The following is a 24,939-nucleotide window of genomic DNA, read 5'->3' on the forward strand; positions in this document are numbered from 1 at the left end:
CTGATCATAGCTGTACAGGGATAGCCATTTTTAAATAAATTTAGTAGCAGAGCTACTGCAAGCGATTTTTAGTGCTGCAAATCCATTTATTCTTTGCTGAAACTTCCGCGTCTTCATGGAGAGCGCAGGTCATGGTTGCTTAGCAACGGCAGACGCCTTCGGAGCGCAAGCACCCGAACGCTTTGGAAAAAAGCAGAAAGCGGCGTGCCTAGCGTTTTCCATGCGTTTCTAGGCGCGACATGTGAACGGCCCTTAATATGAGATTATTAAAGGGGTCATGATATAAGAAATCACATTTGCCTTGATCTTTTGTTTTATACCAAAAACGGCTCGTTTGGATATTGTGGGATTTGTGACATCACACAGGCAAATACCATCTCAGGAGCAAGACATCGACAAATAGTTATACAGCATCGCACCATAGGCCCACGCCCACTGGCTTTCAGTCACTTAAAGGGACGGTTCACACAAAAATAAAAATTCTGCCATCATTTATTCACCCTCAAGTTGTACCTGTATGAGTTTCTTTCTTCTGCTGAACACAAAAGATGATATTTTGAAGAATGATGGTAGGTAAACAGTTTTGGCTCCCATTGACTTCAGTTGTACAGACAAAAATTACAATGGAAGTCAAAAGGGACCGAAACGGTTTGCTTACCAGCATTCTTCAAAATATCTTTTTTTTTTTTTTTCAGCAGAAAAAAGTCACATGGATTTGGAACGACACGAGGTACTGTCTCTTTAAGAGGCTGTTTTTTAAATCATATAATTTGTGAATCCATGCACTTGCAGCACATTAGATTTGCCAAACGTTAAGCGTTGCAGATACGTTTTGCCTGCATTGCCTTTTTCAAATTTTTGCCACACCAGTGATGTTTCACCCCAAAATCAAATGGAAAAAAATATGAAATCTTATTGTGAATGAAGAAAATGTAGTTTTTAGGACCAAGAGTTATGCATTGTTACATTATTTTCCGGAAATATTGACGAGTGTTAATTTTAGACCCGAGTTTGTCTTTAATTGAGCTCAGAATATAGTCCCTGTTGAAGGCATTATTTAAATGTTGTCTGTTACCTTCAGGCCACGGCTCAGATGGAGGAGCGCTTGGCCGAGTTCATCGAGTCGTACTCACCTGAGAACGTGCTGCCGCTGGCTGACGGGGTCCTCAGCTTCATCCACCACCAGATCGCCGAGCTGTCCCGAGACTGCCTGACCAAATCTCGTGAAGGCCTCATCTCCACCGTCTACTTCTACGAGCTGCAGGAAAACCTTGAGAAGCTGCTCCATGAAGTGAGCATATGTGTGGGCTGGATGTGTGTGTGGTTTCAGCTTATATGAATTGATATCTCACTTTACTTGACTGCATTATTCAATTGTTTTATTAGTTCCATAATATTTCATTAACTCAATGTTTGTTTGTTTAAAGAAATTACCTAGTCAATATCTAGTTAAAAGGGTCATTTATAATGGATTTTTTTATTGCATCTCTAATTACTTTTTTGCATCTCTAATTACAGTTTTTTTTGTTTTTAATTCCACACCATCAGACATTATTGCAAAATTCACTATTCATAAATATTTGAATACTTATTTTAATAAACATTAAACATTAAAACATTAAATATTGTAATAAATAAACATTTTAAAAATATTGTTCAGTGACATGTTGACAACAGAAACCATACAAATGAAAAATTCAATGTCACACGCTTGTGCTTACATGAAAAATCAATCTAAAGTAATGATAAAAAAGGCAAATTATTTGTAAAATGAAATACAATGGATATTTATTAATTTGTTTGGTAATTTAAGAATTAATTATTTTAAGGATTTTAAGTTATTAAGTATTTAATGTATTCAAGTATTTAATGTATTTCATTAAGTATTTAATGATGTATTTAATGATTTATTCAAATGTGACCCTGGAGCACAAAACCAGTCTTAAGTCGCTGGGGTATATTTGTAGCAATAGCCAAAAATACATTGTATGGGTCAAAATTATTGATTTTTCTTCTATGCCAAAAATCATTAGGATATTAAGTAAAGATATTTTGTAAATTTCCTACCCTAAATATATCAAAACTTCATTTTTGATTAGTAATATGAATTACTAAGGACTTTATTTGGACATCTTTAAAGGCGATTTTCACAATATTTTGGTTTTTTTGCACCCTCAGATTCCAGATTTTCAAATAGTTGTATCTCGACCAAATATTGTCCTAACAAACCATACATCAATGGAAAGCTTATTTACTCAGCTTTCAGATGATGTATAAATCGTATACATCTCAATTTCGAAAAATTGACCCTTATGACTGGTTTTGTAGTCCATGGTCACAAATATTTTAAATATCTATTGAATTGTTTAATTTGGAGTAATTCGGCCCTCCGTACATTATGGCCATGATCAAATCTTTTCCTTGAGCTTCAAATTTTGTAACCAACTATATATTTTTCTACAAAACTCATTTCAAGCATCCTAAAAAATATAAAATCACTCAAGTGTGTGACCGAACTGTTGACTGACCGTGTAGATGAAATTATTTTAAATTTTCCCGTTAAGATTTTTCAGAGATTTCAGTAGTCAAAAGTATCTCTAACTGAAGAATCACCCACATATGAATCCTTTTTTAATTTAACGGTCTTGTGATATCTGTCAGGCCTATGAGCGATCAGAGAGCTCAGAGCTGACCTTCATCGCAGAGCTGGTGAAGAAACTCTTCATCATCATCTCCCGTCCTGCCCGACTGCTTGAATGTCTGGTGAGAGTCTCCACACACACACACACACACACACACATACACACACATACACACACACACACATACACACACACACACACATACACACACACACACACACACACACCACACACACAAACACACACACACACACATACACATACACACTTGATCTGCCGGTCGCTGGGCTTGGTCGCTTTTTCAGCCTACTTTGTGCAGTTGTCATGGCAACTGGCTGATGGGGTCACCAGGGGTCAGGACAAGAAAGTACAATGTGCTGAAAGGCTTGAGTGTAACAAAACCCTCGACTGGTTTTATCAAACACGAAAGGCCCCCTGAAAATGTGTCCAGTAGTGCAATCACTGGAAATATGGATCAGTGGATAAATAAATAATATGGATCACCAGATAAATACATATGTGGACATGAAATATTGAGTTATATTGGTAACACTTTACAGTAAGGTCCCTTTAGTGAACGATAGTAATGCATTAAATAGCATTAACTAACAATGAGTAATAGATCTGTTACAGTGTTTATTAATCTTTCTTAACATTATTTAATGAAAATAAAACTGTTCATTTTTGGTTCATGTTAACTTAGGTCCGCTAAATATTAACAGATACAATTTTGATTTTAATAATGTATTAGCAAATGTTGAAATCTAAAATTCATGAATTATTTGTTAATTATTATTTTAGTATTTTTAATTCTTAGTTCATGTATTACAGTTTCCACAAAAAAATATTAAGCAGCACATATTAGACTGATTTCTGAAGGATTGTGTGACACTGAAGACTGGAGTAATGATGCTGAAAATTCAGCTTTGCATCACAGCAATAAATAACATTTTAAAATATATTCAAATAAAAAACAATTATTTAAAACTGTAATAATATTTCATAATATTACTGATTTTACTGTATTTTTGATCAAATAAATGCAGCCTTGGTGAGCTGAAGAGACTTTTTTCAAAGGTATTGAAAAGATCTACAAACGGCAAACATTTGAACAGAAGTGTATTGAGTGCAGAATGCAGTAACTGACCAAAAATGCCAATATTTCCGTGTTTCTTCAGGAGTTTAACCCCGAAGAGTTCTACCACCTTCTGGAGGCAGCAGAAGACCACGCTAAAGAGGGCCAGCTAATGAAAGCAGACATCCCGCGATACATCATCAGCCAGCTCGGCCTGACCAGAGACCCTCTGGAAGGTGAGAGAGAGACGAACACGACTGAACACCCTCACACAGCGAGCGTGTGTGTCTCTGGAGGGAAAGAGCGTAGAAGAAGCTGGGGAGAGGAAGGGAAATGTAGGTCATACTGAGAGACATTGTTGAGATTATCGAGCAGGTTAAGGTGGTGCACAGGCGGTGGGAAGTTTGTATTCCTGCCAAGAACACAGGGAGATGTGTAAGCACCGCTGTGAACCTGGCAAACAGCAGCTGGCTCTGAGTAATGGGGCTTTTTATAAAAACATACACTTACTCGCTCTCACTGCACAACTAAACACAACAAAACACTTTTCAGGCAGGAAATTCACTGTGTGAATTTTCTCTTCTATCCCAGCTTAATTTACAGATATATGTAAGACGTTTTTATGTTCTTTTCACCCTATAAACAATGTGACTCAGTGCTCTGTTTCAGCATCTCATCAGCCCTAATTAGTAGCATTTAGGCCATTGACTGACCGATGGCAGACTGATGTAGCATTTGAATTAAATAATAATTATTTTTGCCGTTCAATTTAGTGCTGCTAATGGCACATAAGAATGATTTCTGAAGGATAATGTGACACTGAAGACTAGAGTAATTATACTGAAAATTCAGCTTTGCATCACATGAATAAATGACATTTTAAAGTATATTCAAATAGAAAACAGTTATTTTAAATTGTAATAATATTTTACAATATTACTGTTTTTACTGTATTTTTCAAATAAATGCAGCCTTGTTGAGCTAAATCTTGTCTTTCATAAAAATTTAAAATCTTACTGACTGCAAACTTTCGAACAGTAGTGTATTTTATTATTATTATTATATATGCGTTATATATTCATTTAATAGATTTAGCTTTATTTGACTAGGATCTTTAGGCTATTTTAGGTTATTAATTGGCCTAGAAACATGTCAAACTTCAAAAAAAAACTAATTTATGTAATTTTATTCCTCGAAGCCAGTACATGTTTATTGCATAGTAAAATGTATTAACCAAACATGATTCTTGCATGCAGAAATGGTGAATTTGGAGAGTTATGACAGCGAGGGACCCCACACGCCGGAGACGGACGACTCTGCTGAAGTGAGTGTATTAATATAATCATGTTTATATTGTTTTGCGATGATTGCGAAAGATTGCAACTTTTACCTACTAGTTATTTAAGAGAAAAAGGTTGGGGTGAAAAAAACAGATCAAGATGTGTTATATAAGCCTGCAATTTTCTCACTCTTTAACATGGAAACATATTTTTAATGAAGGACTAAGCAAACTCTCGCAGCACAACTGCAGTGGCTGGGATTCAGGATAAAAGTGGTAGAAATGAAACGGCACAGGGAGTGAAATTATACTCCAGTTGATTTATTTCCCCTGCACTGAATCCTTTCTCTGGCTTTCTCTCAGGGGAAGCTCAAAGTCAAACCGCCCTGTGAATCAGACTTCCAGACTATCAAACTCATCAGCAACGGAGCGTATGGGTGAGAATATCGCTATTCACTCTCAAATTACTCTGAAATGACTCAAAACCATTGTGTAAATATGGATAAAACAGATCTCTCCCTCTCGTTTGGATCGTAGAGCTGTGTATTTAGTCAGACACAGAGAGATGCGGCAGCGCTTTGCTATGAAGAAGATCAACAAACAAAACCTGCTCCTGCGGAACCAGATCCAGCAGGCGTTCGTGGAGAGGGACATCCTGACCTTCGCCGAGAACCCCTTCGTGGTCAGCATGTTCTGCTCTTTTGAGACACGCCGTCACCTGTGTATGGTTATGGAGTATGTGGAGGGTAAGACATTACGCTCATTCAGCAGTTGAATGAATCCTAATTACTACACACAACTCAGATTTTACTCAGTATTCAGCCAATAAATTTTTTGTTTAGGCGGTGACTGTGCAACACTGCTAAAGAATATAGGAGCACTTCCTGTGGAAATGGCCCAGATGTACTTTGCTGAAACAGTTTTAGCACTGGAGTACATTCATAATTATGGCATCGTACACCGAGACCTGAAACCAGACAAGTAAGTCAGCGCCCCCTGCTGGAGTGGAGGTCACAGTTGAAAACAACATATTGATCCAAAGTGCTGTGCAATATAGAAAAAAACTATACTGCAAAAGCATCTTTTACACATTTCCAAAAGTATAAAGATGCTTCACTCATTATAATGCCACCATACATGTAACCCGCAAATATCCTATGTAGAGTTGACTATATAGAGTGCATTCATTCAGCAGCATTTGTTACTGAAGTATTTTTCCCGTTCATTTTTCTCTTTTTAGTTATAAGCCATAAACCAAACCAACCAGCAACAAGGTGAATCACAAGTTCACTTTACAAACTTTGATTTCAGACAAAAAAATTATTTGAAAATCGGACTAAAAAACAAAAGTAGAAGACTTGTGTGCTTAATGGCTTTCATAAGTGAAAGAACTACAAACACATAAAGCACTGCAAATGACATCATTGATTTCAACAGATTAGAAAACTACTGATTTAAAGAATTTGATTGTGTATGTAAAAAAGTATTTTAAGTTTAATGGAAAATATGCATGCATATATATATATGTATATATGTGTGTGTGTGTGTGTGTGTGTGTGTATATATATATATACACACAAATATTTAAGTAGTTTGAGAGCATAAGAAAGCTGACTAGCATCAATCATAGTGCTTCTCTCAGTCTTCTGATTGGTGGAGATTTCTCTGCAGAATCATGGGTAATGTAGTTTTTCATTAGCAATTCTGATGTTGATTATGACTATTTTAAAAATATGTTGAAATAATGCAGGGGGGGGGTTCTTCAACAAAAGCTTATATCATCTATTAACTAACTCGTAGTTCAGACTAGGTCTGTCTTTAATGGTTTATAAGTTATCGTTAAAAATCAATTCCACTATGGAGAAAATCAATGGGATTTTTACTTTTGGAAACCAAAAATTTTTGCTCCCTATTACAAGGTGTAAAACAGATCTCATCTTGTCATTTATTTTTGAAGCGAACGCTCATGGCTCGTGGTTCTTCTTCACAGTCTGTTGATCACGTCGATGGGTCACATTAAGCTGACGGATTTTGGCTTGTCAAAGATGGGGCTCATGAATCTCACCACTAACCTGTACGAGGGACACATCGAGAAGGACGCCAGGGAGTTCCTGGACAAACAGGTAAGGAAACAGGCCTGTCCTCTTGTGATCAGTTCACATGCCAGGTGTAAACAGGATGGCATTGTCTCTCTGTCTCAGGTGTGTGGTACACCGGAGTATATCGCCCCGGAGGTCATTCTCAGGCAGGGCTATGGGAAACTAGTGGACTGGTGGGCCATGGGTATCATCCTCTATGAATTCCTAGTGGGCTGCGTGCCGTTCTTCGGAGACACGACTGAAGAGCTCTTTGGTCAGGTGATCACAGGTGAGTCTGAATCTTGAGGTGAATCGTGATCGCACTTCATGTCCCAGCATATCGGAGCTTCAAAGCAACACCTGAGCTAATATTAGCAGCAGCGGTGTTGATTAGAGCAAAAGCAAACAGAAACCTCTTCCAAAGTGCTCCATTTTTCTCGCAAAGCTTTGTAATTCCATACACCGAAATGTGATGAAGAGCTTCAGTGCTGCCAACAGATTTCTGTGTGTGTGTTTGTGTAGATTATATTGAGTGGCCTAAAGGAGACGAGGCACTGCCTAGTGAAGCTCAGAGCCTGATTTCTGCCCTGCTGCAAACCAACCCACTAGTGCGACTGGGCACAGGTACACATCCACCAGTTTACCACACTTTCACACACTTATGCAAGTCAAGACGACATGAATTCAGATTGGACGCTATGACTTTAATACATATTCTTGGTCTTATTGTGAGCAATTCATCTGTGCAAATTATTTCTTTCTTGGATTATTTCCTTCTTTTGTAGAATTTCATGTATTTCTTTCTTGTTTCTAGAATTACTGTTCAAAAGTGTTAGGTCAGTAAGATTTTTTAATGTCAAGGCTGCATTTATTTGATCAAAAATACAGTAAAACAGTAATTTTATGAAATAATATTACAATTTCAAATAACTGCTTGCTATTTGAATATATTGTAAAATGTAATTTATTCTTGTGAATCAAAGCTGGATTTTCAGCATCATTACTCCAGTCTTCAGTGTCACATGATCCTTCAGAAATCATTCTAACATGCTGATATTACTCAAGAAACATTTCTTATTACTAATGTTGCAAACAGTTGTGCTGCTTAATATTTTTAAGGAAACTGTGACACATTTTTTCAGGATACTTTAATGAATACAAAGTTCAAAATAACTACATTTTTTCAAAATATAATTCTTTTGTAACATTATAAATGTTTTGAATTTCACTTTTGATCAGTTTAATGAATCCTTGCTGAATAAAAGTATTAATTTCTTTAAAAAAAAAAGATTATTGACAAAAGATCAAAAGATTATTGTTCACCCAAAAATGAAACTTCTGTCATGATTTACTCAGCCTCATGTTGTTCAATATGATGGCAACTGTCACAGAATATGAAAGTTGCTGTTCCCTTTCGAGCGTTCACTCTACATCGCGAAGCATTAGCAGTGGGAACACCTCCCCTTCTCCGAAAATCCTGAAACCTTATAGGATAACGCCAGTACAATAAACTGGACAATTGTCACTAAATATGCAAATCCCATGCAAATACTGACAAGCCTGCGGGCAGTATATAATGCGGTGAGAGCGATAATTGCCTCAGAATCTTCTCCTTCACGCTGCCATCGTCGAAGATGCACCAGAAGATACAACAGCTTCTTCACAGCATCCGATGGCTATACCTTTTGCCGAATTTGCGTTGCGACCCAGAAATGTTCAGCCAGGGTTTCCCTTGGGACTAGTGACAGCACACACTGTGGTTACGACAGATGCGTCGACCTCAGGCTGGGGAGCAGTGTGTGAGGGCATGCCAGCTTCAGGCCTGTGGTCAGAGCCTCAGAGCAGGTGGCACATAAACTGCTTGGCGGCGTGTGCTCCAGGGCCCTGGAGGTGGATCTGTTCACAACAGGCGAGAACACACACTGCCCGCTGTTCTTTTTGCTGTCTCACTTCCCACTGATGGTGGACACTCTGACATTGCGCTGGCCTAGAGCCAGACTTTATGCATTCCCTCCAGTGAAGATTTTGCCTCTGGTGTTATACAAAATCAGGGAAGAGAGAGTGTCGGCCCCGAACTGGCCGAATAAACCGAATAAACCAAAAGATGTTGGTGGCTCCCCCTCAGGAGGGACCTGCTGTTTCAAGCAAACGGCTCGATATGGCACCACCGCCCAGAGCTGTGGAGTCATCATGTGTTGCTACTTCAGGGGTCCTAGAGGGGCTAAACTCCCTGCCTCCCCGTGGGCTTGACGTGTGCTTGGTCTGCACAGCGCTGCTTCAAGTCGAACACATCTAATAACTAGAGCGCATTAGCATCAGTTACTGTCATTACTGTTAGTTACTACAGCCCACAGTTTGCTAGCTAGCTATGCCTTTGTCACATTAATGCATATTACCTGGTTGCGATAATTTACAAAACAGCTCGGTCTCCATATTTTAATTAAGCTGCTAGAAGGAACATTCATTCAGGTTGTAGCGGTATTTGACAGTTGAGAGAGATGGCAGCTTTCCTGCGAGTGGGCGTGGTTTCAGCGCTGACAGCGGAAAAGCATTTGAGAGCAGAGAATACTGCTTATTTTTTTCAATATTTTGATAATAACACATTTTTCTGTAGTGTGACAAACTCAGAACACATTTAATATTGCTTTACACAGATTTGAACTGTATGTAAAACCGTTGCTTGAACGCATTATTAGCATATTATGATAGTTCTGGAGAAAAAGAAAGCAAGTCAGACAGGAGCGTAAACCAGTTTTTGCACCACAATGCATGGCCATAACACCTTATCTTACCAGGATTGCGTGTTTATCTGTTTGTCTATAAATGTACTTCTCTTTACACTTGTGAACAGGTGGTGCGTTTGAAGTGAAGCAGCACTGGTTTTTCTCGGGATTGGACTGGAATGGTTTACTCCGACAGAAGGCCGAGTTTATCCCTCATCTAGAGTCTGAGGAGGACACCAGCTATTTCGACAGTAAGGACACTCTCACACTTGCTTTTGAGTCTGCCCTTGATCGCCATCTCTCTATCTCTCATCATCATCTCACACTCCCTCTGTTTCAGCGCGGTCCGAGCGTTATCAGCACATCAACTCCTATGAAGAGGACGACACCAACGACGATGAGCCAGTAGAGATAAGACAGTTCTCCTCCTGCTCGCCGCGCTTCAGCAAGGTCATTCTGACACATGGCTGCATTCATATTTCATGCTTTCTTTCTCAGAAACACCCTTGAATGTGTAAACAGACACATTAACACTCATCTTTCTTCTTTATCTTTCTTCTTATTTAATTTTTAATGGTCCATCAAGGTCACATTGCATCCTCTGATTCCTTTTAGGGGAGACCAGGCATAATTGTCACAATTTTAACTCCAGTGATTGTGTTTATTTATTTTTTTATATTTTTGTGTAGACGTGCAACCCTCTTCAAGACCACTTGCTGAGCAAAGTCCTTGGATTATATATTTCAAGTGATTTCAAGCACCAAAATAACAAAAAAGCCACCATAAAGTATCATATACATCACTGTTCAAACAGTCAGATCAAAGATTTTTTAATCTTATTGACAGAAGTGTCTTATGCTCAAGAAGTCTGTATTTATTTCAGCAAAAATACAGTAAAAACATCAATATTATGAAATATAATTACAATTTTAAATATTTTTTTCTATTTGAATATATTTTAAAATGTAGTTTATTCCTTTGGTGCAAAGCTGAATTTTCAACATCATCACTCCAGTCTTCAGTGTCACATGATCCTTCAGAAATCATTCTGATATGATGATTTGCTGCTCAAGAAACATTTCTGCGATGAGTAACCGAAACAGCCTTTGTTCTGTCTTTCAGGTGTATAGCAGCATGGAGCACCTGTCCCAGCTGGAGCAGAAGACCCCTGTAGTTACCCGTCGAGAGCACAAAGGTCGCCGTGATGACAAGATGGCCAAGCGGGAGAGTCTGGGAAGCTTCACTATGAGGGACAAGAGCTGGAGGACAGGCTCACCTGAGATGTATGTTTGAGAGAGTTAAATTGAATATAACTGTATATCACTGCATATGAAGATATTCTATCAAAATTACTGTATTTTAACATTCTTTTTTTTTTTCATTTCCACAGGAAGCGTCTATCATGCTCTGAGTCTCTGTATATGGAGGGAGATTGCAGTCCTCCGATGGGTGCCCGGCGTCGTTTTTCAGCCCTAATGGACACTCACCGGTTTGCCGCTCCTCAAGAGGGTGATGGAGAGCTCTCAGAAAAACAGGGTGCTGCTAAAGCCCCGGGATCATTAGTAGAGGGAGCCACTGCTCCATCATCGCCCAGTGCCAATGAACGGAGGAATGCTGGAAAGGAAGTGATGTCAGCCAGTAAAGGGCCAGGTACGTGGAAAAGAAAAAAAATTGCAAAAAAAATTATAGACTGTAGAGTTTCAGATAGACATATTTTCTGTGTATGTAAATTTTGCAGACAAGCCACTGAGACCAGGTGAGATATCAGCACCACAGGCCATACCAGGAGCCATAGCAGTGGTCGGTAGGGACGTGGTTGCTATGGGTGACACCGTCGGACAGCGAGCGACCAAAGATCTGGTGCTTCGGCAAGCGCGTCACCAGAAGCTGTCAAGTGATGGGGAGAAACGCACCTCGCGTCCCGGCAACAAGGTCATCAAATCTGCATCTGCCACCGCTTTGTCTGTCATCATACCCGGAGGTACAGTTCAGCCTTCATTCCTTTGGAGAAGTCATCATACAATTGTTATATAAATAATGCCAAGTGCAAAAAAATTATAATATATTGATTATTGATTCATCAATATCTAGTTGAGCAGCATGGTAGCTCTCCATTGGCCAGTCCAATGTCCCCACGCTCTCTCTCGTCCAACCCCTCATCACGAGACTCCTCTCCCAGCCGTGATTACTGCCCCACAGTAACAGTGCTTCGTTCACCAATTACCATCCACCGCTCTGGCAAAAAGTATGGGTTCACACTCCGTGCCATTCGGGTCTACATGGGCGACACTGATGTCTACAGTGTGCACCACATAGTCTGGGTGAGACAGCAATACAACATGAAAAAAGGTTGATTGAGTATAGAACAGATTTGCAGCAATAGTTTTGTTGAAGCTATGTTGGGTCAATTAGTAATTCTGTCCTTAACTAATCACAGCATGTGGAGGATGGAGGCCCTGCTCAGGAGGCGGGACTATGTGCTGGTGACCTCATCACTCATGTCAATAGTGAATCTGTGCATGGATTGGTTCATACCGAGGTGGTAGAGCTTATACTTAAGGTGAGACACAAGATGTTCTCATCAGCGAGGCAAAAATTGTAAGTTAGACCACACAGAGAAGTAATAACAGACATGACCTGAGAATATAACTATTCAAACAGTCCTATTTGTTTCTTTGCTTTTTCTTTGTTCAGAGTGGAAACAAGGTGACTGTGACCACAACGCCTTTTGAAAACACGTCCATTAAAGTGGGACCAGCACGCAAGTCCAGTTACAAGTCCAAGATGGCTAGACGCAGTAAGAGGACAGTCAAAGAGGGACAGGAGAGGTACAATGTGCCTCCAAGTTGTGAAGATTGTCTATATAAAGAATATCTTTTTTCTTACCCCTGTCTGTTTCTCTCTTTTTCTTCCATGATCATTCACAGTAAGAGGCGCGGCGGGTCTTTGTTCCGCAAAATAACTAAGCAATCCAACCTGCTGCATACGAGCCATAGTTTGTCATCTCTGAACTGGTCCCTGTCGTCCAGCGATAGTCTTCCTGGCTCTCCGACACACAGCCTGTCCGGTCACTCCCCTACCCAGAGCTACCGCTCAACCCCTGAGTCATCCCACCTTGGTGAGTAGATCAAAGCATATGTTGTGATATCAAAGGTAAAACCCAACAACTTAAAAGGTTTAATGTATACATTAATTTCAATTGCCTGTTGATATTCTTGACCCAGGTGCCTCCTCCCAGAGCAGTTCTCCTGCCTCCAGTACCCCAAATTCCCCCGCAACAACCCAGCATATGAGACCCAGCTCCCTGCATGGACTTTCCCCCAAACTACACCGCCAATACCGTTCAGCCCGCTGCAAGTCAGCGGGCAACATTCCTTTGTCTCCATTGGCTCATACACCATCCCCAACTCAGTCCTCACCACCTCCTTTGCCTGGGCACACAATCGGAAGCTCCAACACCACCCAAACCTTTCCTGTCAAAATACACTCATCCCCACCAATCATAAGGCCTAGACCCAAGAGTGCCGAGCCACCCAGATCACCGCTACTCAAAAGAGTGCAGTCAGCAGAGAAACTCGGGTCACCGCTTTCATCATCCGAGAAGAAAGGTGGGATTGGCGTGATGAGGAAGCACAGTTTGGAGGTTGGACATTCAGATTTTCGTAAGGATGGTTTCCACTGTGAGCTTGGCCTCCAGAGTTTGGTGGAAATTGAGGGTGAGAATCTGGCATCTGCTCCAACAACTTCTCCTTCACCCACTCAACCGTCACCGCCTGAAAAGGGCGTTCTGAAGCCGGTCCGGAAGCTGGGCAGGCAGGAGTCACCTTTGAGTAGAGATGCTTTGCTTGCCGGGAGAGAAAGGGATCGAGACAAGGAGAGGACTGGTGAACCAAGTCAAGTTAGTGAGGCTAAACCAGGGGCAGTCAAAGAGACGCTCTCTTCTGGTGGCATTACTCCACCTGGAAGTAAGAAATCTCCAAGTGTTGAAGCATCTCCGCGGCCCCCTTCTACACTACAGGAAAGTTGCCTAGCCAAGCCTCAGACTTGGCAGTCTCCGGTAGCATCAGAGTCCAAACCTAGTGTAGTTGCCTCTATTCCATCGCCCCTGACCACAACATCTTCCCCGTCTGCCAAAACAACAGATCCAAGTTTCATTAAGGAAATGGGAAATGATGACCAAGGAAGTCTTACAAAAGATGCCCAAAGCCAGGCATTAGGAACCACTAAGCCTTCATGCTCTGTGAGTACATCAGGTGTTATCAACAAAGACTTGTTGGAGAAAGAAGGGGGAAAGGCTACTGGGAAGAAAGAGGTGAAATCAGATTTTGGGAAGACTTCAACTTCAGTCAAGCCAAGTATGCCATGCAGTGATCCTGGGAAGACAACAAGCACAGAGATAACCAAAGCAAGTAAGGGACCAGGTGACGGAGAGGGTCTCAAAAAGAGCATATTAGATTCCCATACCAGAACTTTAGATGTCAGGGCAAGAACTGCTCCATCCAAAGGGGTTGTCCCATCCCACCCACCCCAGGTGCAGTGCTCTGCTTTGGGAAAACTTAGGCAGGACAAGGGCTTAGCTCCGGTCAGCTGCTACCGGGGAACATTGGATTGGGAGGACAAATGTCTCTTGGAAGTTGTTGAGGAACACTCTCCATCTCCCACTCCTTCTCCAACTGGAGTTCCTCCTGATCTGCCCAACACTCAACTTCAGTCTCCTGGTGAAAAATCTGGTTTGGCTACACAGTTGACAAGCACAGGGAAATCTATAGGGCCTGTTAGAGGTGGAACTCAGGAGGGGCCCAATGCCAAAGATACCACCAAATCATTGGAGGTCACCAAGGCTTGTGCACCAGGAAGACTTGATCCTGCTTCTGGGAGTAGACCAAGCACCAAAGGAGTCAGTCAGAGTCCTACTAGCACCTCTCCGCAGGTGAAGACTGTCATTACTCCTAAGCATGGCTCTTGATCTTGTGCTAGTTGGAATAATAAATGCTTTTTTTTGAGGGTTTAGCAGAATTCAATGTTTTTGAGCACTTAGACGTTTAGGGACATTCCACCCAGTGAAAAAAAGACACTAAACCATATTACGCTGAACAAAGACCACAACTCCAAGGTTATTTTAAAGGCTGTTATTTAGTGTACATGCAGAGCTGCATCAGAAAAAGATTATAGATGTATTATATTAGAATGTGTGTTGGGTGTTTGTGTATGAGGAGATGAATTGGTGCATGTTTTGTGGTGCTTGTGCTACAAGGTAAAAAAATTGAAAGTGCTTTAACAGATCAAGCAATGCTGAATACTGTGAACACCAAAACAATGTTACTACTTTTTCTAAGCTGACCAACCACTTAATTTCCTTAAACTGAAAATAATTTGTTCAAGGTAACAGCATATCAAGTTTTTGGCATAGACAGAACGTAATTAAGAACACATTGCTTCCTTTGCTGTTTTTTTTTTTTGGCTTGTTACATGATTCAGGAGTTTATAATCAGGTTTAGCATATCCATTAGTGCAGGGGCAGCGTTTCCGTATGCCATACCCCGGTTGTTCATTGCCATACCCTAGGTGACCCCCCACGACCCCGGAACACGATTTCAACCGAGAGGGGACCTCCCCCCAGGGCTTTAGGACGGACCAAGAATGGACTGGAACGAATCGAGGGGGAGGCCAATGCCATACCTTATGGTTCTGTGAAAGGCCGCCACTGCATTAGTGGCTAGCGCATACTGCTTTAGCCATGAGGAGGATGCTGCCTAAACCATAGATTCATTCCCCTTATAAAATTCCCTCTTAACTAAGTCTCTCATCATACTGAATTAAAACAGTTAAAACTGTTGACATTTTGTCGATTTTGCTGATTGATGCCTTCTGAGGTAAATATCAGTCCATTTACAGCAAGGTGGTGCATTTGGTGGCTAGTTTTGAATGGGGAAAGACTACAATATTCAAAGCTTACATTGAAATAACTTGTCAAATCACCAATATAATAAATGGTATCATAAATTTAGCATCTTGTAGCTAAATTTAGCTATTTATTCTCGAATCAAACTAACTAAACTAAAAAGGCAATGTTGTTCCTCCAAGACAATCATTGATCTGACCATAGAAGAATAAGTTCCTTAGTATGCATTGACAAGCAGGTGCCTCTATGTTTGCATACTTGCCTAGAGTGTGTTTCTAGCCTTACAGTGTCTCTGTAAATTTACAGTTTACTGGCAGATTTGATTCATACTCAAAAGTAGGTCAATGTAATGCACAGCTCTTGACATGGACTGGTGCATCTTTACTCTATTCTGTGCTACTGAATTCTCCTTGAAAGTGATCGTTGACCTCACTGTGACTAGCGCTCAAGTCTCATATTCGCTACCTGAATTATAATTCTTCAGCCATGGGGGTTTGCAGTCGGTTAAAGCAAGGGGTCAAAGTTTTTCTGGTTAGCATGGCCCAGTTAGCCCCTGATGTTAGATGTCATAACTACACCATCTGGCTGGCAAAGAGAGCATTGACAGTCATTCAAAAGAAACTGTATTGAAATGAATGCAAATGCATTTTGTAAATCAGTAAAATGAGAGAAGTGGTTAAGGGTTTGAACATCTTTGCAAGGCACTGGCTATGTTTTCTGGAGCAGTGACTATTGAAAGTGAGATTATAAACTAAAAACCTTAAGTGCTAAATACATATCAACAAATTTGAAGGACATGAGTATCGTCTTGTCATATAACACAGGTCTTGATTACAGAAATTGTTGGATCAGCAAATTAATGATGGTAGTTGGAATCTGCTGAGTGAAAGAGGATTCTATGGTAAATATATTCTATAGTTATTCAAGCATCAGTAAATGTCACTGTTGTCATGGCAACTTGGAGCCGGTGTAGCCTGCCGTCTGTTGGCGTTTCTTTGTGTGGTCTGAATGTTGTTCACTAACATGCAACGAAAATATCACTAAACATTTGTTACTAAAGTAACTCTGTTTTCACTTAAGCTTATGCAACACAAATGTTTGTAGGGATGTGACTGATGCTTTTTTGCAGTGTTTGTTCTTTTGCCATTTCCAATGAAACATCAATAGGAAACAGTTGTGAAGATGAACAGTGGTTTTACTACAGTAACCATAGTTTATCTGTGGTATTAGTAGTGAAACATAGTAAAGAAATGGTATAAAACAATAATAAACTAATTAGTATAAATAGCATTTTCCTTAGTATTATCAAGTTTATAATATGTAAACAAAATCAGAAGACAGTCTAAAAAAGGTTTGGTTTTTTTCAAAAGAATCTGCAAGAGCAAAACTACACATCTTCTAGACATTTTCAGTCATTTATCAGATTTCGACACTTAATTATTTAATGATAATATAGAACTAAGGACATTATTATTTTTGATTTATCATTTTAATTCATTTATTTATTAATGCCGTGTATAAATGAGCATATTGCTAGATGATGATGATGATGGTGAGTTGAGGTGTGGCTGGAATAGATGAAGTTATGCTGCCATCTGATGGCTAACAGGAACACTGTCACTATAGTGTTACATCACTTACATCTTATATTTACAGTGATAGTAGTATGGGTTGCAATCAGTGACGAAACCAAGAGTGCTTTATTTATTTGTATTTCATAGTACCGTACAGAGGTATTGAATTACTGTAGGATGATGATACCTTTGGATAGACGATAGATATCTATTAATACTTCCATAAATGTATTCTGACGTTGTTTATTTCTCATCAGCTCTCATCTCAAATATCTTTTGCTGTTTCATATCTGGTTTCAGTGTTAGTGAAGATTTCTTTATATCTATTAAAACATTTATTATATTATATAGAAACTCAACACAGAGTATATCAGAGAGTTATTTGGATGCATCAGTGAAATGGAGAAGTGACGACAACATATGCACAAAGTAATGTAAAGATTTTGGGTGAATGTGTGAATATATCTGATGTTATGTTTGTTACACACCAGAAAACTGATTTTCAGAATTTTTTTTTTTTTTCATATTCGGCCCTTTCCCGTGCATGAATTCTCAGTTGTGGTTAAAGGCAACTAACACTTCACTGGCCTGAATGTTTCCACTTTATACCATGTGACTGTTATAGCTGATCGAATATGAGACTAATGTTTTATAATGATCACTTAATCTGTACTGTAAAGCCCAGTGTCTTATTCAGTTCTGAATGATTGGATTTACACTGCAGAATAGATTCACAGAGTAAATTGAAAACAAGAATCCACACATATTAAAAGTTTGTTATCCACTCCTATGTGTCAGATTATATTCTTATGTGTTTGTGTTTATGTGGCCATATTTGAGAAATTTCTGTTTTTAATGTAATTTCCTATAAAATGTGATCTTTTGAGAATGCACTTTATTTCATGTCATTTTTTTATACGTTCTTTGTTATTTTATCAAACTGTCCAAAATTCTGTACAATACTGTACATAGAGATCAATAAAGACATAAAGATATTCCGTTCTAATATGAATGTCCTACATAGGAGAAATGAAGAGTATCTCAGTCTTGTATCACCTGTCTTGTATCACCATTTTGTACATGAATTTGTTAATTTATTCTATTTATTTGGCTCTGTACATCACTTTTATTTACAGCAAATGTCAATCGATCCATTAACTGAGGTGCAGTGTGTGTAATCTATTAATAAAGAGATATTGTATAAAATGTCATGCTTCTTTTATTTGCTTTGGAGAATAGCCTACTAAACTTGAACTAGAAAGTTCATCAAGACAAACGTTGAACAGTGAACCAGAACCTCGTCTGTTAGTTTGAGTTGCTAGGGTTTTCATTTTTTATTAAGGTATTGCTAGATTCTTAGTCAAGTCAACATAGTTATAGACTTTTGGTCACAGAGCTTTTGACCTCCCTTGTCACAGTTATGGATTATTAGTTAACGCTTTTGACCTTTTGCAAATACAAAAACTAGCCTGATACTGTTATCATGATCACAATGATGCTATTAGTGCGTTGCAGGCAGAATCTACTCAACTGCAAACAAAGCATAACACTACCATGACCTTTTACTGATTTATACTAGTAATTGTGAATGTCTGACACAACCTTGTCTATAAAAACTGGAAAGTGGACATTTTTTCCCCTCATGAATGTAAAATCTGACTAACCAAATAAATACCAAAATTAATTATTTCCTTTTGACACCCCAGACTATTGCTTTACTTTATATTCATCTTGTATGTACATATTTGATCAATTAAATAAATACATAAAATAATTTATAATTAATTGACTACAGTGTCTCGTACGTGTAGTAGATTGTCCAATCATTAAACGGCAACTGTCAAACCTGACCAATCACGTCGCTCGGTGGGCGGGTCGAGGGTGTGTATCCGCAATGACAACAGGAAGTGGCTGCATACTGGTTTAATCGCTGTTTTATGCACTCTTCGTCTCAGCTGACGGCTCGGGAGCCGCGCAAGATTGAGACGCAGAAACTCATGACTACAACTTTAATCGATACTCGCCAGGATGACGGCGCCTGAGGAGGCCTGAGCTCGGTTTCACACAGCGGTCGTCCTTGCCAAGACATCCAGACAAGCGGTCGAGCAGCTCGACACTGACTGGACGACGCTGCCTATTTATAGCAGAAGTAGGAAAATAACCGGAACATCAAGCATGCCGGGTTTAACGTGAAGGTAACGCCTCTAGCTGGTTAAAATGACTTTTGAAGCGCATTAGAGTCGTAGTGCCTGGATACATGATATCTGTCTTCACACTTGATTTGAAAATATTCCACACAAACCACACTAATCAGGCTGCCTTATAAAGATTCACAATGAGCTGGGTCATTTTAGGGCATTAAAAGCTGTATCATGACTAAAAGTAGGCGATTGCTCCGTACAAATATGAATGACTTATTTCCAATGGCATTATTTCACAATTAACCACAGTAAACTGGATTTTCCTCTTTTAGGCTGTGTTTATAATGAAATACTAGTGTACTTCGTACTGCATTATGAGCAATATGTGCATTATATACTTATACTGTCTAGTCTTTTCTACAATGGTGACCTCAAGAAGTTGCATGTTGAATTGAGCGAGTGCAGTCTAGCTATCATTTTGTATATAAAATATGTTTAATTACTGTTTTTTTCTTCCAATTTTTTGTAAAATGCCTTCAATTTTGGCAGTCAAAATTGATTGTTGTTCATAGTAGGACAGGACAGGCACTGCATTGTGGGAAACACATTTTGACAAATGTAATAGTTTATGCAAGTATTCTGTACAAACAGAGAATTCACACACTATTATCATGCCAGTAATCTAGTATAAATGTAGTATGCTGTTCTGAATGAAGCCATTGTGATGACCTGGGTGTTCACTTTTTCTGCTGAGCACTCAGTGGTCACATGGTCTAAAATTCACATGTATCCACTTTCCCCAAGCTGTCAAATGTATTAGAATGAAGTGGAAATTTGATAGATTTTGCATTATTGGGAAAGGACGTTGACTGTCATCGTGAACTGGTGACATTGTCTTATTTCCCTTCGTTAGACTGTAGGCTCAAACCTCCTTGAGAGAATAAGGAAATGGCACACTGTAACGTGTGTTTGAACTCTTGTGGCCGTCAGCCGCCACACCTGTCCTCAGTCAGGGCTCATGTGACAGGCTCTTTCTCACACACAGGTGGAATGTTTTCTAGTTTGAAAGGTGTGTATTATGGTGTCACATTATAGTGAGTAATTAAAATTGTGACTTCTTTGATGCTTCTATAAAGTACCGTAACTCTATTATTGTATTAAGTTGGATTTGTATATTCATGTTGGTAATCACAGGCAGAGTTTCCACAGTCATGGAAATATTAGTGAAATTGTGTTTTTTTTTTTGTAGCCATGCAAAAATCAAAAGTGACAGGAAAGACATTTACAATGTTACAATCGATTTAAATTTCAAATAAATGCTGTTCTTTTGAATTTTATTTTCATCAAAGAATCCTGAAAAAATATATTGCGGTTTCTACCAAAACATTAACTGATTTCAATATTGATAATAATAAGAAATGTTTCTTGAGGACTAAATTCAGCTTTGCCATCACAGAAATTACATTAAAAAAAAATCAAATAGAAAAGTTATTTGAAATTGTAATAATATTTCAAAATATTACTGTTTTTACTATATTTTGCTCAAATAAATGCAGCCTTGATGAGAATAAGTGAATAAGAAATAAAAAATGTTGAATAAAAAATGTTTTTTTCAAAAACATTTTTAAAAAATCCTACCTACCCCAAACCCTTGAACAGTTGTGTAGGTCTGTATACATTTTTCTATTTGACTGTGATAAGCTCTAAAATAATTTATAAATTACTTTGTGTGAGTCAATGTCTAAAATGATTATAAAAATAAAAAAAATCCCTGGAATTATACAATTCTAGTAATCTGGATGACTGGAAATTACCTGGAAAGTCCTAGAAAAATCATTGATCAAAAGTTGTGGGAATCCTGTACATCGTGCTGAATTATTCATCAGAGAATACCATGGTATTCTAATGGTAAAATTTTTTTTTTACATTTTTAATTAAATTAATTTTAAAAAAAGGTTAATTTAGGCTTCTCTACTTCAAAATGTACAAATAAATATAATTGATATTCATTAAATATGTATTATTATTTTTATTGTTGTTGTGTTATTAAATTAATGTTTTAAATATTACCTTTAAGTGAGTGTTAAATGATGGCAAAGCTCATCTAAATGAAGAAATGAGCATGCACAATTAAATATCCATAGTCGACTGATATCAATAAATTAAAAAATCTCCAATAACTAATATGGTAGCAGTATTTTAAGCATCTCTAGTATCTAACTGGTTTTCTCAATATAACTTCACCGTGACACTGAATAGGCATCATCAATTATGTAAATGTGGGTGTCACATGTTAATGCTTCAGTGTTTCTGATGTCAGAAATCTGATTTCATATTCAGAATGAGACATTTTTGGCAGCTTTTTTTGGACTGAGGAAGGTTTTGAGTTCTGAAAATCACAGCTGTTTTATTTCAGAAGGTCAAGGAACTACGAGTTGCTCATGACATCAAAAATGTACCAAGAAATTAAGGAACCTCTCATACCATATCTTCTCTTTCTGTCTCTCTGTTTCAGGCTGAAGTTCTTCTGTAATGCTGCTGTATCCAGCCTGAACCATGAACTCGGTGTCTCCCAGTGGCGTTCAGTACATAGTGGGCTGCGGCACTCATGAGGACAGGCCCTCAGCGCAGTCCAGACGCCACAACGGCCACGGCTCAGCGCCTGACGGCATCAGAGAAGGCTCCGGAGAACCCGACGAAGTGGATCGCCTGAAAGCCAAGTTCATGTCCGCCTGGAACAATGTCAAATATGGTTAGTTTTCAAGCATATGAATGGGATTGTTACGGTTTGCGAACTGGTTTCTATGACTGACACCAAATAATGCCACAAATGGTTAGTTCCTTTTTTCTCAGGCTATTTTTGAAGTCAGATGTAGAGGCACATGTTCACAAATGACCACAACAAATATCACTGACTGTATCTCAGCGAGTTCCTGTCTTCATTTTCCCAGGCTGGACCGTTAAATCCAAAACTACCTTCAACAAGACCTCCCCTCTGATCCTCCTGGGTCAGTCCTATCTGTTCAATAGTGAAGGTGCGTCATGTGATCTGCCTGAGAGCCGCCACTGGTTGAGTCAACTTAACCTACGAATGCCACACTTTTAGTCTCTGCATTTTAAACTAGAGAATAAATTGTATACAAATGTTGAAGGTTGTATTCTTTTGCATCTCATTCCCAGATGAGGTGGATCGTTTCCGGCAGGCGTTCGTGTCGTGCGTGTGGCTCACCTACAGAAGGGAGTTTCCTCAGCTGGAGGGATCCAGTTTGACCACAGACTGCGGCTGGGGCTGCATGCTGCGCAGCGGACAAATGCTGCTGGCGCAGGGGTTACTGCAGCACCTCATGCTTCCAGGTCTGATCTACTGTCCCATTTGTTTATTTGCATGTAAATTAAATGCAGATTATAAAGCAATATGTTAATGATGCAAAGCAGAATGCCTAAAACCTGCTTAAATATAAAAAAAAAAAAAACTTTTATTAACCATAATAAACAACTGTAGTTAAGTCATATAGTTCATTAGTGCTTAAATATATACACTATGCTGTTCAAAAATGTAGGGTTGGATTTTTAAAAAATGTTTTTGAAAGAACATTTTGCTTACCAGGGCCGCATTTATTGGTTTAAAGATACTGTAAGAACAGCAATATTGTGGAATATTATTACAATAAAAAAAAAAAAACGTTTTCTACTTAAATAGATTTTAAAATGTAATTTATTCCTGTGATGCAAAGCTGAATTTCCAGTATCATTACTCCAGTCTTCAGTGTCACATGATCCTTCAGAAATCATTCTAATATGCTGATTTGCTGCTCAAGAAACATCTCTGATTATTATCAATGTTAATTACAGTTGTGCTGCTTAATATTTTTGTGGAAACTGTGATATATTTTTTTCAGGATTTTTCGATTAATAGAAAGTTCAAAAGAACAGAATTTATTTGAAAAAGAAATCTTTTGTAACATTATAAATGTCTTTACTGTAATTTTTAATCAATTTAATGCATCCTTGCTGAATAAAAGTATTATTTTTTTATTTTTTTATTTTATTTTTTAATCTTACTGAACCCAAACTTTGAAATGGTAGTGTAATTGACTTCCATAGACTCAACTGTCTGCTGCTTTCTGTATCTCAGACTGGAGGTGGGCGGATTGTTATCCACTGACAGACGTTGATTTTGAGGTGCTGAAGCCTCGCTCGCCCTCCCGTCCGGCTGGCATGTCCCTTCCGTCTTTCAGTTCTTCCTGGACCAGCCCCGTTTCCCAGAGAGACCCGAGCTCTGGCAGCAGTGAGGGTCACAGGCGGACCCCGGGGGGACGTCCTGCAGCCAGCCATGAGCCTCAGGTGGAGGCTTTGCACCGAAAGGTGGTGTCTTGGTTTGGGGACCATCCCTCAGCTCCTTTTGGTGTTCACCAGCTGGTGGAGCTGGGAAAGGAGTCTGGGAAGAGGGCAGGGGACTGGTACGGCCCGTCCGTAGTGGCACATATGCTGAGGTTAGAGGAGAGCAAATGAATGTTATTGTATTTAGATGTAAAAGCTTCGTTTTAATAACTGAACAGTGTGAACTGAACTTTTTGTCATTTAATGTCTTTTCTTCTACCAGAAAAGCAGTGGCTAGAACCACTGAGTTTCACAACCTTGCTGTATACGTGGCACAGGACTGCACGGGTGTGTTTTCATGTTCAGTCTTGTGGTTTGTGCATCCTGCGGTCATTTTTAAAAATCAGTTAGTGAAACTGAAGGTTTTTCCTGTTTCTAAGTGATGTTTAGCTCATTCTTCTGCTTCTGTGTGTGCTGCAGTGTATAAAGGAGATATCATGAGGTTGTGTGAGCTGTCCGAGTCTGGTGGCACAGGCTGGAAATCAGTCATCATTCTAGTGCCAGTACGGCTCGGAGGAGAATCATTAAACCCCTCCTACATTGAGTGCGTTAAGGTACATATACTGCACATGAACTAAATAACAACTGTGATATATGTGATGTATGATAAGTGAACAGATATTATATTATATTATATTATATATATTTCCAGAGCAAATTAAATTGACAAAAGTGATTTTATATACATAAAAAGCATAATATACAAGTAAAGTGTCTACTTTAATGTTTCAAATAACTTTTGCGAACATAAAATGTCAAAATATGGGTGAAAAAATGTCATCATCATTTAGCATAACACATATATTTGTGTAAAAATGAAGCAACTTATATTAAAAACAACTTGTATATTAAAAACTTAACTATATTATTATATTATGTTATATTATATTATAAAAAATATAATAACAATGAAATTATATATATATATATATATATATATATATATATATATATAAATCATATATATATATGATTTTTCATAATGAAAAATATAATAACTGAGATAGTCACCACTGATAAGCTATTAGTAAAGATAATGTAGAAACTTTAATTTTCTGTAAAGCTGCTTTGCAACAATTTTTCATTGTGAAAAGCGCTATACAAATGAACTTAAATTGAATTGAATTTCACCATTATGTGTCAAC

General features: G+C 38.7%; 2 protein-coding genes across 3 annotated transcripts in view; both read left to right on the plus strand.

Annotated features, from left to right (window-relative positions):
• Positions 1 to 16,728, plus strand: part of LOC107757031 (microtubule-associated serine/threonine-protein kinase 1-like) — a 53,457-nt gene extending 36,729 nt beyond the window's left edge. For both annotated transcript variants that reach the window (XM_016574379.1, XM_016574380.1), the window contains 20 exons: positions 1,082 to 1,291; positions 2,662 to 2,763; positions 3,821 to 3,953; positions 4,974 to 5,041; positions 5,360 to 5,433; positions 5,534 to 5,742; positions 5,839 to 5,977; positions 6,987 to 7,119; positions 7,198 to 7,363; positions 7,597 to 7,698; positions 9,926 to 10,048; positions 10,138 to 10,247; positions 10,920 to 11,080; positions 11,188 to 11,447; positions 11,536 to 11,778; positions 11,889 to 12,118; positions 12,235 to 12,357; positions 12,492 to 12,625; positions 12,725 to 12,915; positions 13,022 to 16,728. In XM_016574379.1, coding sequence (XP_016429865.1) covers positions 1,082 to 1,291; positions 2,662 to 2,763; positions 3,821 to 3,953; positions 4,974 to 5,041; positions 5,360 to 5,433; positions 5,534 to 5,742; positions 5,839 to 5,977; positions 6,987 to 7,119; positions 7,198 to 7,363; positions 7,597 to 7,698; positions 9,926 to 10,048; positions 10,138 to 10,247; positions 10,920 to 11,080; positions 11,188 to 11,447; positions 11,536 to 11,778; positions 11,889 to 12,118; positions 12,235 to 12,357; positions 12,492 to 12,625; positions 12,725 to 12,915; positions 13,022 to 14,763 — 4,653 coding nt within the window. In that variant the 3' untranslated portion in view covers positions 14,764 to 16,728. The remainder of the gene's footprint in view (positions 1 to 1,081; positions 1,292 to 2,661; positions 2,764 to 3,820; positions 3,954 to 4,973; positions 5,042 to 5,359; positions 5,434 to 5,533; positions 5,743 to 5,838; positions 5,978 to 6,986; positions 7,120 to 7,197; positions 7,364 to 7,596; positions 7,699 to 9,925; positions 10,049 to 10,137; positions 10,248 to 10,919; positions 11,081 to 11,187; positions 11,448 to 11,535; positions 11,779 to 11,888; positions 12,119 to 12,234; positions 12,358 to 12,491; positions 12,626 to 12,724; positions 12,916 to 13,021) is intronic.
• A 2,444-nt stretch (positions 16,729 to 19,172) lies between these two features.
• The window catches only part of LOC107756999 (cysteine protease ATG4D-like), a 7,236-nt gene continuing 1,469 nt past the window's right edge, over positions 19,173 to 24,939 (plus strand). The window contains exons 1-7 of the mRNA XM_016574328.1: positions 19,173 to 19,468; positions 21,930 to 22,166; positions 22,366 to 22,449; positions 22,595 to 22,768; positions 23,550 to 23,907; positions 24,018 to 24,082; positions 24,215 to 24,348. Coding sequence (XP_016429814.1) covers positions 21,971 to 22,166; positions 22,366 to 22,449; positions 22,595 to 22,768; positions 23,550 to 23,907; positions 24,018 to 24,082; positions 24,215 to 24,348 — 1,011 coding nt within the window. The 5' untranslated portion in view covers positions 19,173 to 19,468; positions 21,930 to 21,970. The remainder of the gene's footprint in view (positions 19,469 to 21,929; positions 22,167 to 22,365; positions 22,450 to 22,594; positions 22,769 to 23,549; positions 23,908 to 24,017; positions 24,083 to 24,214; positions 24,349 to 24,939) is intronic.

The sequence above is a fragment of the Sinocyclocheilus rhinocerous genome, unplaced genomic scaffold (assembly GCF_001515625.1).
Source record: "Sinocyclocheilus rhinocerous isolate Xijiao unplaced genomic scaffold, SAMN03320098_v1.1 scaffold953, whole genome shotgun sequence".
Taxonomy (NCBI): domain Eukaryota; kingdom Metazoa; phylum Chordata; class Actinopteri; order Cypriniformes; family Cyprinidae; genus Sinocyclocheilus; species Sinocyclocheilus rhinocerous.